Source organism: Periophthalmus magnuspinnatus, chromosome 15 (assembly GCF_009829125.3).
Source record: "Periophthalmus magnuspinnatus isolate fPerMag1 chromosome 15, fPerMag1.2.pri, whole genome shotgun sequence".
In the NCBI taxonomy this organism is placed as follows: Eukaryota; Metazoa; Chordata; class Actinopteri; order Gobiiformes; family Gobiidae; genus Periophthalmus; species Periophthalmus magnuspinnatus.
The window spans coordinates 2,409,843-2,427,170 of NC_047140.1; the positions used below are offsets into that span (position 1 = coordinate 2,409,843).

General features: G+C 38.7%; 1 protein-coding gene across 1 annotated transcript in view; it reads right to left on the bottom strand.

Annotated features, from left to right (window-relative positions):
- Positions 1–2,050: 2,050 nt before the first annotated feature.
- The window catches only part of LOC117382581 (inhibitory synaptic factor 2A), a 42,949-nt gene continuing 27,671 nt past the window's right edge, over positions 2,051–17,328 (bottom strand). Inside the window, exons 4-5 of the mRNA XM_033979791.2 lie at positions 4,769–5,145; positions 2,051–3,066 (exon numbers count right to left, since the gene is read on the bottom strand). Of these exons, the coding sequence (XP_033835682.1) occupies positions 4,962–5,145 (184 nt within the window). The 3' untranslated portion in view covers positions 2,051–3,066; positions 4,769–4,961. The remainder of the gene's footprint in view (positions 3,067–4,768; positions 5,146–17,328) is intronic.

Genomic DNA, 17,328 nt, shown 5'->3' on the forward strand with positions numbered 1-17,328 from the left:
GGCCTTTCAAGTTTTATTTGTTCTAAACAGATGCATCGCTGTTAATGAATAGGCAATGCCACCCCTCAACAAAAGACAAACCTCTTTTGTTTCTATCAAATATTTACATTGTGCTGCAGAGTAAATCTCTGCTCTCGTGTTTGATGTTGTATGTGGCTGTTTGTAAGCCTTTAAGATTTTATTCATGGAAATTGATGACCATAGAGCTGCAAACGGAAGTGACCTTTTGGGATAAATAATGCATTATTTATTGCATGAATTATTTCATTCATTCAATAACTGTTATCCCTTAGGTTATACAATACAATCATTTGTCCTTCACCAAGCGAATCCAGTCTCAAAAGCAGTCCACCACTTCATCATATCAGACTGAGCTCTGATCTCAGCCCTGACTTCACCCACAGCTACATCTGTGTTATGGCGCCACTTGATCCACGCTATTACCACATCAATTCAAAGGCCTGCAGTTGGTTACTGCTCAACATTATCTTAAATCAATAAACATCATCTATATCAATAGATTAGCAACAATAAAATAAACCTTTTGAAGTGGAAAAAGAGAATATGATCTCTCGCTCAACTTCACAGTCCACTTTTAAGAGTGCATTTTGCTCCACCGTGTTAAAATCTAAAGTATCTGTACTGTGCATACACAAAATGACAGTGTTTTGTGAGACTTAAAAGAGTAAACATCAGTGTCGACGAGTCTGGAGGCAGACCATACAGTGGGCTGTGATGTGAGCTCTGGAAAAAAGAAATCCGTAATATTAATGTGGCTAAGCTGCTTAAACAGAGCACTCACAAGGCTGAGCTGATGTGGGCTGGCACCAGGCCCATTGCGCCACGAGGAGTGGGCGGAGCTTAACTCTGACCAGATGTACTGCTCTAATCAAGTATGCTACTTATGAAAAGTCAGTCTTAATTGAAAGGGCAGTGCAATAGGTTGTGTTCACATGGCAAAAGATAATTTAAAGGTGCGCTATGTAACATGTTTGTTTCCATGGAGATGTAATTGCTTTGCCCCCTCCCTGAATCGCCACCTTAACGAGGTGGAGGGGTTTAAGAACCGGAATAATCCTGGGACCTATGTTGTCGGGGGCTTCATGGACCTGGTAGGGTCACCCGTGGCAAACAGGTCCAGGGGGATGGGTCAGATTAAGAGTTTGCTAAATTAAAATGATGAAGAGTTGTAGTTCTTGAAGTAGATCAAACTTTGTATAAAAAGCATCTTAAATGTAACTCATATTGTTGCTTTTCGTCAATATATTACAGGTGTACAGTCTGGTGCTGTGGACAGAGGAGTGGACAGAGGGTTGTCTCTTCTTGATACTGGTGACTGCTCACATTGGAGAGGAGATACTGGATGCACTGCCTACTCTGCTCCACTAAAGCGTTTAAATCCTACATAATTTATTTTCTATGTATCTGTAACATGTTCACGCCAGTACTACTCAGAAATAGAACTCAAGCATATTTTCGGTGCTGTAAAAAGTCAACCTTTGAACAACCTCAAGATCGAGAGAAGGTTACACACTGCTCCTGACATGTGGCCCCAGTGGTATTCAAGTGGTAATACAAGAGTGAAATTCTCCGTCGAAGACTATAAAGTACACCTTAAAGGTCTTATCCTCAATATTTGTGCCATGACTCAGGGACATTCAGTTTTAACTGTCAGCTCCACGCTCCAATGCTGAACCATGACAAATAAACAGTTGCTGTATCTGGGATAGCAGTTTATTATTTATTTATTTATTTATTCACACATTCTTTCAAAAATGTCTTTTATAATTCATTGGAAATATCCCTCAAGTCTACACGTTATTGTGTGGAATCTGGACTTTGAATAATGTAGGAACACCCAAGACTCAAATTAACTCATAACATTTGACATTACTGATAGAGAAATTAGCTAAAGACACTGCCACATTATCAGAGGTATAATACTCCCTACAACTCCAGTCTCACATCTTTTCTTACAACTATTGGACTACTTCAGTTTATTCTACAATTAGTTATGAAGAAATTCACAGAACACACAGGATGTTTTTTTAGTTGAAAATGTTTTTAATATTTAATGATGTATAAACAGTAGAAAAATGCATAATATTGCACATCGTCGTAACTAAATTGCACTTTTCGTAGTACATATCTTTGCATGGGAAATGTCCATCACGCTTCTTTTAGTACTGGTTGAAAAAAAAGGATCTTCTAATCGATAACTATAATGATGATCTACACAGTGTATGCCTCTGCTTTGTAACAAGTCCAGTGTCTTTGCTACATGTTGAACTTCGCCCGTAGCTGGTGTCTGCTGTTGTAAAACCATACACTGTAAGTCCCATTTGCACTGTGGATAGCCCTTCTGCACTCATAGGGTCAGTGCATCCATTAAACTAAATAAATAAACAACAATATACTTTACAAGATGGCATTCTGACAGAAATTTGTAATATAAATCGACTTTCTTGCAAGTGATTCCGCAGCTACATGAAGGATACTTGTTTAAAAAATATAGAAGGTTTTGCTATATGACAGGCAAGGTATAATATCATAGAAATGTCAAAATAGCCTTTTTTTCATCTTTGCATTTTGACGGAGAACAACAGCTCTGAAGTCATTGTAGAAAATACTCTTTGTTCAAAAACAGTACATATTTTTCCAGGGATTAAAAATTCACTTACCATAAACCCTTGTGTTTTTATAGACTTCTGTTGAGTACTTAAAGTCACAAAGCATTTCAAAAATATCTGCTTTTTTTGTGAGAGGATGACTCAGGAAAACTTTGCTGGCTGTTGGCACGACTAGCTTAAAACAAGAATCTTAAAAAGCAGACAGAAAGGTGTGTTAACGCAAGCCGCAGTGAGTTAGAGAGACAAGATGATAGGAGTGGATAGGGAGGAGGGAGAGGAGGGAGGTGGCATGTACTCCGAGTCTTTTATGCCTGTTTCTTTCAGTCTTCAAATTGTTTGTGCTTTGCCGGAGTCAGGGCTGATGTCCATTCAAAGATTTTAGCTCATAAAAGGGGACCGCCGCATGGTGCCTCCTCTTGTTGCCAAGCAATATGGTCTAAAGGGGAAAGAAGATCATAAGTATGTGTATTGTACTGGAAAGGATGAAGGCAATGTAAACATAAGGTGTGGTGCACAGAAGGAATGTAATAACACAATGCATTTTACATTATAGCTTGTATATTGGGTGGGGACAAATGCTCACATTATTTTCTTTTTGTGATCCCTCTAGATTCCAACTGACCAATTGAGCTGGGTCATTAAACCAGGACTAAACCCATCAACTTTATGCCTTGTTTTGAAGTAAAGCGGTGCTAAAACAGGATTAAAAAAATAATAATCCCAAAACGTTCACTTTGTCTTCTTCTTACATTCACAAATTTAGACAATAAGTAGAACACAGACAAGTGATGAAAATGAAAATGGCTCGCAGCCGAAACATGGAACATCTACTTTTTGTCTTTAGAAAATAAGTAAATTTGGGAAGGCTAAAAAAGCTTAAATATGTGCTAAATAATCAAAATTGTAACTGGGAATGCAGATGGACCTACAATACCAATCAATCTAGTCGTTGAGTAATTTTATGGTGTGGCCTATCACTATTCCAATCACTTCACTCTATTTTAGGAGATAAAACTGAAAATCATGATGATCTTATAAGTTTATATTTTTTAAGTCTGTCCCACCATTTCCCACCACAAAACACAATACCACTTTTACAGCAATTTGAGCCGGTCACTCTAGATCCTACAGAAAAAAAAAAAGTCTCTGGAAGTGCAAAAGGTTCCTACAGTGCAAAAACTCAAAATACAGCAACTCCAATGGACTAATTAGTACCAAGACTTTCTCAGATTTGATTGGTTTGTAATGATTGATCTATAGAGCTCCTGCAGTTGTCATCCCAGCATGTACCTCCAAACCCCATACTGGCAGTGGCCATGGCTGAGAATTCCCATAGAAACCAATCACGTTGGCCATAATTAACAAACTTTAGGCCTATCGGACTTTCATCAATTTTGTATTATTGTATTATTGTGGAAGAAAGCCTGAGCCTTTTATCAGATTTACAAAGCTCCAGATTGATGGTAGAAATGAACTGCTACAGCTAAATGGGCAAGTATTTTTTACATCGCTATTGTTTTTTTCCTTTGGTTTTATTTGAATGATTCAACCATAGCCTTATTACAGTTTAAAAACTGTGCGTTTGTGCATTTCCATTAACATTTTAGTCTATTAATTAGGTAGAGAGAGAGTAATTTAAAAAGAAACAATCCCAAATGCTTTTTTGCTAAACACTATTAATTTGCGTAACGTTAATTGACTGCTTAGAAATGTCGATTATAGAAAATAAAATTACAAACTCAAGTTTCTGTGCGTCTATTACATTGACAGGAGTGATTTAGCCGATAATAGGCTACATCATCTACACAGTAGTTCGGGCACATTGTGTTTTCACTCTTTATCAACTTCATATTATTTAAACTGTCAATATCAGTAAACATTATAGGTACAGGACTTTATAATAAAATCAGTTTTTCACAAACTTCTCCAAGAACTCTTTTTGATGATATAAGAAGGTGAAAAGTAAACCAGATGTCCAGATATTACAGAGTTAAGGCAAAATGTATGTGATCTAGGTAAGGGTCACTAATGTTTAATCTGATTGGTTTTATGATCAATCATTCACCACTGCCAATATGGCATCCCCGTCAGATTTAGTCACATGGGTGCAGGGGCTCTATATTTATTCAAAAGCTCACCAGATGAATAGTCGTATGGTCATCCTCTCCAGCCCCAAAAAGATAACATATTCCTTTAGTCTCCAGAATCTCAAATGAACTCCTCTGCAGTGTCATTCCTTCTTGTGGGTTTTAATCCCCATCTTTTCGTTCATCGTAAGAACAACAACGACTATGTGCGCAGTAAAATGGAGTTTCCACAACTTTAGAGTCCTCAAAGGAACCAGAGTTTCCAACGAGCGTGCTTCTTGGACTCAGACTTGGACTTCCTCTTTGGGGTGGAGGTGAAGACTTCGTTGGGGTAAGGCAGAGCGGGACACTGCTGAGTGTCCATGGGGCACAGTCTCTTCATCAGCGGCTGCAGCTTGTCCTCCTGCAGCTTGAAGTCCAGCTCAACACTGCAACAAGCATATACAACAGGAATTAGACATTAGACAAGAGGGCTGTGCAAATAACAGAATTTTAATCCAATCGAGATCCTCAAACTGTCAGTGATATGCAATGGGATTTTTACTGAAAGAGTCAACAGTCAGTCTTGGACTTTGGAGCAGTATTTTTTGTGTGTTTTTTATTATGTTTGATAAAAAAGGACAAAAAAAAAAAAAAAAAAAATCCAAATCGCATTCACATTTGAAGTAGATAGAAATTAGAAGCTGGAATCTGGTACAAGCATCTTTGCCCTTGGCATTTTGTAACTGTACATTGTGCTGTTAAATAAATAAATGAAATGTATCACCATTATTGTATCACAGATTGGCTTTTGACACAAGTTTACGTTTATATTTTACAAAACTATTTCATGACCAATGTTTCAGGAAATCCATTATCTATGCCATTTTGGCATCATTTACATTAATGTGTGAACGTGTCAAATATGTTTTTGAGCCAAGACCACAGATTTTAAAGAATTGCAGTTGATACCCACTGACTAAATGTACTAGTTTATCATTCTAAATTAGGACACTGTTTTTTTTTAGTTTTTTTTATTTTGCATATCCACAGGGAGGACAAAGGCCCAAATGGACCACTGAATTGGGACAAACAGTTACACTAAACAAACACTGAACAAAGTGGAACATGCCATTAAAAGGGCTGTTTTCTCTAATTTCATTGCAAAGAATGCAGCAGTTTTATGTTACAACTGCATTGTCCTTGAAACACATTCTCTGCGCTTCATCCATACAAAGTGTTGGGTTGTGTTTGAGGATCTGAGCATTCCCCTTGGAGCCTTGTGTGAGGTCAACAGGTGAAAGTGGAGCACCCAGAGAAAACATTGTTTAAAATGTGTAAACTGCACAAAGAAATGTCTTGGCAAACCTTGGACCTTACGTGACACCCACTGACGCAGCAGGTCTCCACTTTATCAGCCCACATCCCATAGCAGGCAAACTGACACTTGAAATTCTGCAATTCTTTGCTGAAAATTATAAAATAAGTGTTTTTTGTACGTATGTCTGTACTTTACAACAAGGAACCATTTTCTCACACAATTATACATTGTATTCTGACACTGTCGGCAAGGTAAGTGTCTTGCCCAGTGACACCACAACTGAAGTACTGAAGTTCAACCTTTGAGAGACACTACCCCTGAAGACTGTGACTGTGCCCAATGTTTTACATGTGTGTTTTCTGCATTTAATTATAAAGCATTTTATCATCCAAGAATCACAATTGGGGCTAGCAATTATTATTATACCATAGCCACTCAAGAACCTGATGTGGAGCCTGATGGTAGCAGTTACAAAGACAGAGATGCCAGTTTTTCAATAGAAAGTGTACTGGAGCCAGAGTCAATAGAGCTGAATCGCACGCAGGTTCACTGCCTACTTGGAACACAGCGGCTAGTGTGTATATATATATATATATATATATATATATATATATATATATATATATATATATATATATATATATATATATATATATATATATATATATATATATATATATATACACACATTAACTTTTGGTACACTGCTTGAACTGCTAGAATGCAAGGCAAGGTAAGTTTATTTGTGGCACATTTCGTACACAAGGCAATTCAAAGTGCTTTACAGAATAAAAACAGAAATTAAAGCCGCAAACGGCGATGATGGCCCTCACCCACCGCGCAACCCCTAGTGTCTAGATATGGCATGTGAAATCTGAGCTCATTTGGACCAAAAACCTGGGACTAGATAGGTTTTGAAAACATGCAGCGAAAAAATTAGCGAATTTTCGATTCAATATGGCCGACTTCCTGTCCGCCCTAGGGCAGCACTATGTTTGGCTTTTCTACTTGTCTCCATGAGCTCTATCACTGGTGTGAATTTCGTCGAGCTAGGGCGAAAAATGCGTGTCGGCTCCCAATTTATTTGAAAATTTTGAATTTTCTAGGTGGCGCTGTCGAGCCAGTGGCCGTGGGATATTGTCGCGATGCCAATTTTATGAAATTTTTTGCCGAGTCGGTCGATCCTATACCTATATGTGGGACTTTTTGTGCATGGGGGGATGCAATCGTTGGGCGGAAAATAATAATAAGAAGAACCCCAGCAAGAACAATGTCCCCCAATTAAAACCACAATACAGTACAACAAATCAAAACATAAATAATCCCAAATAATCATCATACAATTAACATTAAAGGAGAAAACTGGAGAAAGTAAAAACCTTTCAGTCATATGCACAGGTAAACAGAACTGATTGAGCCTGGATTTAAACATTGTCAAAGTAGAGGCCTGTCTCACATCTTCCGGAAAATTGTTCCTGGTTTTAGCTGCACAAAACTGAAACACTGATTCCCCATGTTTAGTCCTGACTCTGGGCAACAGCAGGAGGCCGGTCCCTGAAGTCCTCAGAGTGCGAGATGGTTCATATGGCACTAACATATCAGAGATGTAAGAACAACAAACAACAAATAACAATGTAACAGTGTAATTGTGATCACTGCTAGATTCACATTTAAGTATGGTAGATATTCAACTTTTATGGTAGATTCTGTGAGTTTAAATATTAGTCTCAAAAGCTGATCCCTTCAGTCAGTTATAAGTGATTTCTGCCTTACTCGCTCCTATGTGTCATCCACTGCAGCCCTGATAGGACCAGGAGACAGGTAGCACAAACCCCCAGACTGCAGACGCCCAGCAACAGCAGCACTTATCACTCCCTGCACATACACTTTTCACAGACTCCCTCATGGTAATAGAATCCCTTTGCATCACCTCCGTATCCCTTATGCATGCAGTCAAAGGGCTTTTCCCACCATAGATTATATTTATATTAAAAGAGCCAGAATCTAGTTATTCCCGACAACCACAGGCCAGCGTAGCTACATTTTGAACATAGTTGAACTCTTTTGACCATTTGTTTAGTTGGACAGGGTTGAGTGAAATCCATCTCAATCCCATCAAAATACAACAACAAAGCAAAGCACAACCAGATAAACAGCACAAGCATAAATGCAATATTATACATCATCTTTTTTCACTTCATTGGTATTGATTTGTAGTACGCTGCTAATGTATTTGTTCCTAGAGTGTGCGATTCACTTTCAATGCCGCAGAGTGGAAAGAGGGAGCATAAATCATCGGCTTTTCATCTGCCAAAATGATGCCTGTGACTAAAGATATTTTCAGGTTTTTCAACAACTATTGCATTGAATGACATCTGCTTAAACACAGCCAGGGACAACATTATAATAGTGCTATAGAGTGTGTTTGAAATCTCGATTTCGGTGCCAATGATACAAGGAAAAATAGACTCAAAGCTACACTATAGTGACTCTGACTAGTTTTGTATGGTGCGCTGCAATACTTTCTGTAAGTGAGATCGCAGTATTAAAATGTGAAACACAATTTTGATATTACGGACTATACTCACTCATATAGACCATAATGATAATTAAAAACACAGTTTATTTAGACAATGGTCTCCTCTGTGCCGTGTCTCCTGTACAGTACAGAATGTGTTCAGACAAATTTACATAAATGTTGGATCACAGTGTGACTCTGAAGTGCTGTATGTTTGCAAGTTTTCTCCCCGACAAAACCCACAATGTCGATGAAACGTTCTGCACCGACAGAGGCACCTACGAAGGTTTGAACTGTGAGAGTGTTTAAACAAGAGAGAAAATGCCTGAGAAAAATGTGTGGTGAGGGGTTTTACAGCCTTAAAACATATATAATAATTGTAAACAATAAAGCTGACCACTGTATCTGTAATCCTTTCCATAGTGGTCCTTGGACTAATCAATCTGATTTTATACTTGTTCTGATACAGCTCAACATCATTCTAAAGCTATTCAGGAAAGACTAACTTCTGTGCTGTGAATGTGAATTTTTTGTTTCAATACCTGCTCAAATTAATATCTAGTTCTGATACTAGTTTTAGTGTCAATAAGTATCTCATTTTTAATACTTTTGGCAACCCTGTGTTCTATGTACATCAACAGAAACCATTCACCTGTGTTTCTTCCTCGTATCTTTTATAAATATACTGACCTTTGCAGAACACCCCAAAAAGAACTGCAGTTTTGAAGTTATCATTACCCAGTTAGTTTAGTTAAGATAAACTTGCTTGCTTATTTTCTAAAAAGTGAACACTGAGGACAAATTATTAACCTGCTGAACTCCTTATTGGAACAAACCTTCATTTGTTATGGCAAAAATGGTAATCTGTCTTTCAGGTAATGATGACAAATGGTTTTCTGATAATGGTTCAGGCAATCTGTATGAAAACATTCCCAGCATGATGCATTCATTATTTTTTTGGGAATAGCAAGCATATTAAACAAATCTTTTACTCCTTTACACTGTCACAACATTAGCCGTGTGTCTAATTAGTTTGGAACCTCCTCCACAGACTCGTAATTGACAGCATGCCATAAAACGAACCAAGAATTTATTTTCTATCAAGGCATAATATATTAAACAACAAAATAAAGCAAGCTATTAAAGTGGAACTAAAAACTAAATCCACTTTTTTCATTGCTAAACTGTGTCTGTGGTGTTTTAATAACATTATTTACTGTTCCTAGTATTTTTTTTTGTTGTGCAATTTCACATGTGCATTGCCTTCAGTGGCCTCTGCAGTTTCCAGTAGTTGGTGACACTGCGCTGATTAAAGTCAGGTGTTTCTGATTACAAATACCTGGTTGTAGGGGCGGAGTTTGAAGTGTGGATACCTGTTGATGATGACCAGTCACATCACACTGTCCCTCATACCCCCAAACCCCGCCCCTCCTTCTCGGTCATTGTTTTCTTTAGGCCAGAGTTTAGGTGTTTAGTCCCACTTTAAACATTGCCAAAATAAATATGCCAATAATAATCTACCTATCTGATAATTTTTGTGAATGTAGCCAGTCAGGAAAGCATAGGCCGAAAACATTTTTTACTATAAGGTTTCACTACGTTAAAACAGTGGGGTTCCCCAGGGGTCTACTTTAGTACCAATATAATTCTGTGTCACAAAACAGACTCTACTGAACATAGACAATTTGAAGCAAGATGGATGGATGGAGTTGAGTTAACAGAAAACTCTTCTAATTTAAATGTAAGCACAGTACCTTTCCATGCCAAATATTAGTGTCATCAAGTTATCAAACTGGCACCAAACTGTATGAATCATCCAGTGAATACTTAGAAGTAGCTGTTGCCAATTCCAGGAAAATTAAGGGGGTCATCATCTCTCCTGTGCCTCCAGGCTGCCCTTGATCCAATTTAAGGACACTTTGTTTTATCTTCCTACCTCTCCCCCTATCTTTAGTATCTCATTGTTTTTGAGAAGACTTTGCCGTCAACTCTAGCTTTCAGTTTCGATCATTTAGAGAGCCCTAATTGCTTTGAAAGTCTATTAATGAAAAGGCTAGTTCACGGTTCATTTTGAGAAATCGTGTCTTAAGGATGAACTAACTATTCGAGAGTCAGGACACGGCCAAAGAAGCTGACATCTGACACACGAAGGTCAAACGGTTCGGTTAGTTTCTTGTCCGCACCAGACAGGGAGGCATTCAGGTACAAAGGCAGGCTGATAGGCTAACAGCAGCGACGGCCAGTGTAATTAGTGGGCTGAGGGATATGCAATACTCAAAGTGACATAATGAATCTAGGGAACTGTCCTCAGCCTCAAGATAAGTGTCTGTGCTGTTGAAAGCCCTGGGGAGGAAGGACTGCGGACTTCCAATGAATCATTAGAGATAGTGTAAAAAAGATGCGTGGATATGGGGAAATATAGATGTCATATTTTAGGTAGAAAAGGCTCTTGTGGTTTCTAAATTTTTGACAGATCAGGTTTTAAAAATAGTCTCAGCTGAACTCGAGTCTATAAAGAAGTGTTCTCTCTAAAAGTATGCATTTCACCATGACTTAGCAGTTTTGTTAAGACTACTTATATTTCATATATACCACTCCTAACTGTGCCAAAAGGAAAAGATGCTGTTTTTGCTGCATAAAATAAAATAATTCATCATATTTGCTTAGCACTATAGCAATAGCAACACATGTGACCAAGCATTAGTTGCGGATTTTCCACTTCTCCTTGTATTACTTCCATACCCGAGCTTCATTTTTCATTCTAGTGATGGTTTTGTTGTTTTTCTATGTGTACTATTGGCGTCTTTTTAACAAACATATATAGACATATAAAAACTAGTCATTGGTGGTAAACTTAATGAAGTTGGATTAAAGATGCCCTATGTAGCTTTTCTGGTGGAGGGTACACTTCCTGCTTGTATATTTCTTTCTTGCCTAGAATATTCTACAGTATGGTGTTAAAAGGTCCATGGAGACAAGTAGGTAATGCCACAAGACAAAGTTGTGGACTATATCAATGCAGTGCCACGCACTACTGCAATTATTACGCAATGAATCAATTGGCTAATCAGCTCAATTACCACATGGCATGGACCTACTGGGAGTGGGAGCCAGCAGCAGTATATAGGATACGGTGACTCTGGGGAGCAGGTGCCTGAGTAAACAACAGCCCTATATATCTAAGATCATCTGTGCACACAAGCAGAGGGAAGCGCCTGGAGATGGAAGGCTGAATGGCAGATTAATCATGTGTTTAGTTATGCAGGGTAAGGAGCTGTTGCTTAGAGATCGGTGGTCTGGCCTTTGGTGTCTGCTGCGGTCATGGGGAGTTGATTTCTGCTCCTAGGAGGGCTGCAGTTACCGCTGTCTGCTGTGCTGACACTCTACCTCCATTTGATTGTGAATACCTGTCTTCTAACAGCCATATTTCAGAGTAAAACACTTTATTCCCTAGAGATTTGCCCCATATGGTATGATTTAAATGCACAAATGGACATAGCATTAGATGCAGTATATGGCATTAGAAATAGTGTATAACGGTGTTCATGTAAACACTGTATGCCTTGATCTGTATTATAAATGCAAAGATCACATTTTTCAACTTTTTCACCATTGTTTCCTTTATCAAGGAACTGTATTTTTACAAGATTTAATATAGGTTACAATTTAATCAGCTTTATTCTAGATAAATGGCCTGTCGGCTCTGCACTGATTACCCGGAGCGCAGTGTCGGAGCATTTCTGCGTATGAGCCTCTCTGTCTGCGTCTGTGTGTGCTGCTCAGAGCAAAGACAGCGCTCACACACACATAGGGAGAGGTGCATACACAGAAATGATCTGATACAATACATATCTTACAGGATGAGAAAGGTTTTGTTCCCATATTTGACCCTGTGACTCTGCAGCACCGTTAGTCGCACCAATAGTGCTGGAGTTTATTGATCCACTGCACCGTTAAAACTTGGCACCAGTGCTGCTATGAAAGTGGATTTCGTTAGCCATCCGCACTTAAAAACTCATCACTCTGACTAATTAGGATGTTTGGAATGCATAAGTTAAATGAAGAAAAGCTTTGTACCGCTGCAAACCGTTAAAATGAACGAGTTATGTTATTCACGTTTTTAAAAAAAGTTAAATTCAGGTAGCACGTTTATAAGTCTGTTCTTGTATTCTCTGGCACAATCTATCAACTGAAAATGGCTTATTCTTGCATATTAACAGCACCACACTCCCTCCACAATCACTTTTACTCAAGAAATTACAGGCCAATCCACAGACTCTCTGCATCTTGTCTGGTAAACTAATTTTAGGCAAATTAGTTTTGTTGACTATTTTGCTGCTAGTGAATTCACTTTAGTCAAGTAAGAATGATAACTAGGTTTTAATTCTTTTTCTGACTGGTGCAGCCATTTTTCAACACAAGGAAAAGCAGAACTAACAATACAAATGGTGCATAGGTCTCTATCCATGGGTTTCAGAATGATGAGCAATTAGGGCTGTTGCCATAGTGATCACCAATTTAAAACAAATTATTATATCTTTTGAAAAGGAAAAAGTTTACAAAATGTTGCATATAACAGGAAGTCGAAACCCATGAATAAACAAAAACAATGTGAAAAATTGCCACACATGGCACAAAATTATTCATTGCCATAGAAGTGGCTTTCGGTTTAGCTTTGTCAATTTCCTTCTGTGATTCACAGTCTTCTCCGGTTGAAAGTAAACCTCCAATTGACAAGAACAGTAGCTCAGGTGCAAGATAGTGTAACATAATCGGAGTGCAGAAGATTAAATCTCCGCAGAGACAGTTACTCTGCGCCGCTGACAGGTAACAGTTGAAAAGTTTCCCATGTAAATCAGATGCGCAAAATCATCTTCTGACATTTGAATTAGACAGGAAAGTTGTCTAAGCTTTGTTATTACTTCCTTCTTCCTACAAAAGTGCAGCTCAGATAACCCCAATCTCATTAGTGAGACAAACAGAGAAGGCGATCTTGACAAGCTCACGCCAAAAACAACCACAGCATCACAGCATGGGACACACGCGATAATTACGCCTTATCACAGTGAACTTAAATGTTTTTCAAAGTCATTTTTAGAGTCCAAAAGTGGATCCGGTCCACGTATTGTGATTACTGCACTTGAGATTTGGTTTGTAACACTGCACAGTGTGATAAGAAGAAGAGGCGGCAATGTTTTGATCCAAGCAGACAAAAACTTTCTAAGATTCCCTGGCTATGCTCTGTGGTAGGCCTGTAGTAATTTGGCAAGATAGTGCTTGTAAATTTAGCCTAAAGTCCAAACAGAAACACAGTGTAACAACCCTTTAAATACGCCTTTTTATGTGTACACTTTGCTCTGGAATGTATTCTGATGTCATATGGAGAAATACATGCTGTTCTCCAACCAAAGGGATATATCCTTCATGCTAAGGTGTGTTTGAATGTCACCCATGTCCCTCTTTTCTCAGGTGATGCGCTGCAATTGCCCACTGTCACTATCAAGTTGCCCGTAACAACATATAAAGGATAGGTCAATGCGACATATTGAATACAACTGTCTGTTTGATTTATTATATTCAATGTTGATTTAACAAAAAAACTCATTTACAGGGCAGTCCTGGTCCCAGAAGTGATCATATTTTGAATCCTCCAGGGCTGTTGAAAGCTTTGTGAGGGCCTTTGAAATGCATTTTGGCACTTAATTCATTTTGGCACTACTTCATGTACGTCTGTCGCACCATTTACTGTGCATTTATGTATCACCGATTAGAGAAGAGAAAATACTGCACATGGATAAATTGAGTACTGCCATGTATTCTTTTGGTATTAGAAAAAGTTATATTTAAAAAGTATTCTAAATGTATGTATGTATGTATGTATGTATGTATATAAATGCATCTTCAGTACATGGGCCTCATAATGGATGAGAGGTTGTGTGTATATGCGGAGTCGTCTTAAATCTATAGTGATGGGGAGTTTAAAACCTCGTGAAGCAATGAACCACGTCTTGCCACCTGCCTCGGACTGCGATACCGCTCAAACCACTTAACTATAATAGAGAACAGCACTTTCTGTTGGCGGTCTCAAAGAACCGCATTAGATCACATGCTATGAATCACTTCAACTCCAAAAGATCGATGCCTGTGTCGAAACATTACAACTGAACCCTACCCAGACACAAGCAGAACATGCAAACTCCACACGGAAAGGCCAATCATTCTGGAACTCAGACTGTCTTCTAACCGCTGTGCCACCCTGTAATTTTTCCTATCTAATAACTTCCAACTGCACCCAGATACATTTAACAAGCATGTAACAATACCAAGGCTGTAGGATTAATTGCAACCTAATTGAAATCACACACCGAAATCAATCTGAATAGACGCAATAAGCAAATAGGCTGCAATTTTTGAATTACCAGCATTTCCTCCACAAAAACAAAATATCCTGTCTTATTTTGCATAAACTGAAAATCCTTGTAGTTCGGATCCGTCCAAACAAAGTGATTATAATGAAATGTGATTCTTGTATTCTTGTTGCTGTTTCGGTGTTTTTGTCAATACTCCTGGACGTGTTTAAAATGTGAATGCAATGTTTGTCAGAAAATACTTCCAAATTTACCACATAAGACCTACTTCAAAACCAAATGACTTTAAGTTCCCTTCATGCATCACTCACTAAGCGGCTGTGCGCACCTCCTTAGGCTACATAAAGGACAGTTCTGTAGGATTACCCCTCTGATTAATCTTCCATGCATTCTGGTTGTGTCTCCCATACCCTGCTGTACGTATGCCCTATTTGTTGGGGTGATGTATGGTACAAAGCTGCAGTGGACCAGGGGGTGGGAGTGAGGGTGGGTGGTGCAGAGACAGAGCCAGGCTAAACCCAGAGATTGACTACCAGGAGTCTGAAGCAGCTCCGGTCCACGATTTATTGACCATACGGTGTAGGGTATAGGCTGCCAGGCTGTAGCTTAAAATTAGGGCATGTCTCCAGGCCTCGGAGCTAATCGTGCACGAATAGCATCATGTGATACGATTAAAAAAGGTTGGAAAGCAGTGGAAATGTGGATTAAAAAACATCCCCAAAAATGGTTCATGCATTCCAAAGCGGATCATGATTACCAACAATATTCTCAGTGGAACAATGTGTTAAAGGTGTAGTGTGTAACTTTTCTGGTGGAGGGTCTGCTTATCTCTAGGAAGACAGATTTTCCCAGAATGTTCCACTGTATGGCATTATACTTCTCTATCTTTCTCTATCTATTCTTGTCGATCTTGGCCCTGTGGCTTCAGTGTTAATGTCTCAATGGAGATAGTTGTCATAGATACATGCCATACTGTGGAACATTTCTAAAGCAAAGCATCTCCATGGAGACGAGCAGATTGCGGACCCCACCAGAAAAGTTACATAACGCACCTTTAATAAAAAACAACGTAATGCATTTGATTTCTTATTTATTTATTCTTGAGTATTTTGGTTAGTATTTACATAAAAACAGTATTTGTCCCACATTTTTTAAAGCTTTGTTACTTAACCTAATATATATATTGTGATACTCAATAATTATCTTCACACCAGTGTTGCACAATGTGAATGAACAGCGTCTGCCCTCCTCATATCATTAAACATGCATGAATCGCCAAAGTCTGTCCTGCAAGGTCATTACTGCAGCATGGACAAAATGAGCCAGTAAGTCTTTTATCATGCTACAGTGGGGCTTCTCAATTGTTTCAAACACAGTGCTGTTAGCTGTAGTCCTAACCAGGGATTTGGTCGGCAAATGAGCAATTTACTCACACTCCTTTGAGCACAACACTGGTCGCGTTTCATAGCACTGTAATAGTGTTTTGTGTTTTGTCTTGGGTTTATCGGGCCAATTAACAGAGAAGAAAAGCAAATACGTGGATAAGCCCAGTCATCTCAAAGTTTTACAAGAACATTTTGATGACAAAGAGGCCCAATTCTTGTAAATATAACAACAATGAAACTTGTTTGTGACAAGTTAAACCCCAGAGACATCGAGGAATGGGTCAAATGTAGGTCAAGTGTACCGAAGCAGGACTTTTCTTTTCCAAATGCACATAAGCAGATGTGAGTGAGGGCGATTAAGAGGAAGAATTTGATGTGCGCATCTTAATCCACAACCTTGGGGCAGTAGCAGCTGTGCAGTTAGTAGCTGTGGTGTGACAGGGTCAGATTTTATAGTTTAAGTACACAGATTATATCCTTAACTACAACTCCTCAATGTTTTAAAGGAACTGTATGTATGATTTTCATTTTAAATTTCTCTCATTTGGGTTGCCTGTTTCAATGATGAAATCCAGATTGTTAAGCCTAAAAGTACTCTATCTGATCTGAATAATCACTGAACCCCAACACCAGCCAATCATGACTCAGTGCTAGTGCAGCCTCTGCAGCTCAGAGAGTGAATTGTGGAGGTCTGAGGCCTGTCCATAAAGTGAGGATGAGGAAAAGCTTGTTTGTGTCATCTACATGGTTGAAGCAGCTCAGTTCAGTTGTAACTGTAGGGCCCCTTTAAAACAGTACGAGGGCAAGCCAGATATCATTCATTTGGTGTGGAACTAAACACTAAATCCATTTTCTTGCTACTAACTGTGTATATGGGTTTTTAATAGCATGTTCTACTGTTCTTTTTAGGCAATTTTAGTGCAAACTAGGTAAATTTGCAGCTTTGAACAAAACTGTATATAAATGTGTGTGCCCTGGCTCCAGTGGCCACTGCCAGGTATACCACCCGGCTGGAGGGTGGCAGGATTTAAAGTGTGGAT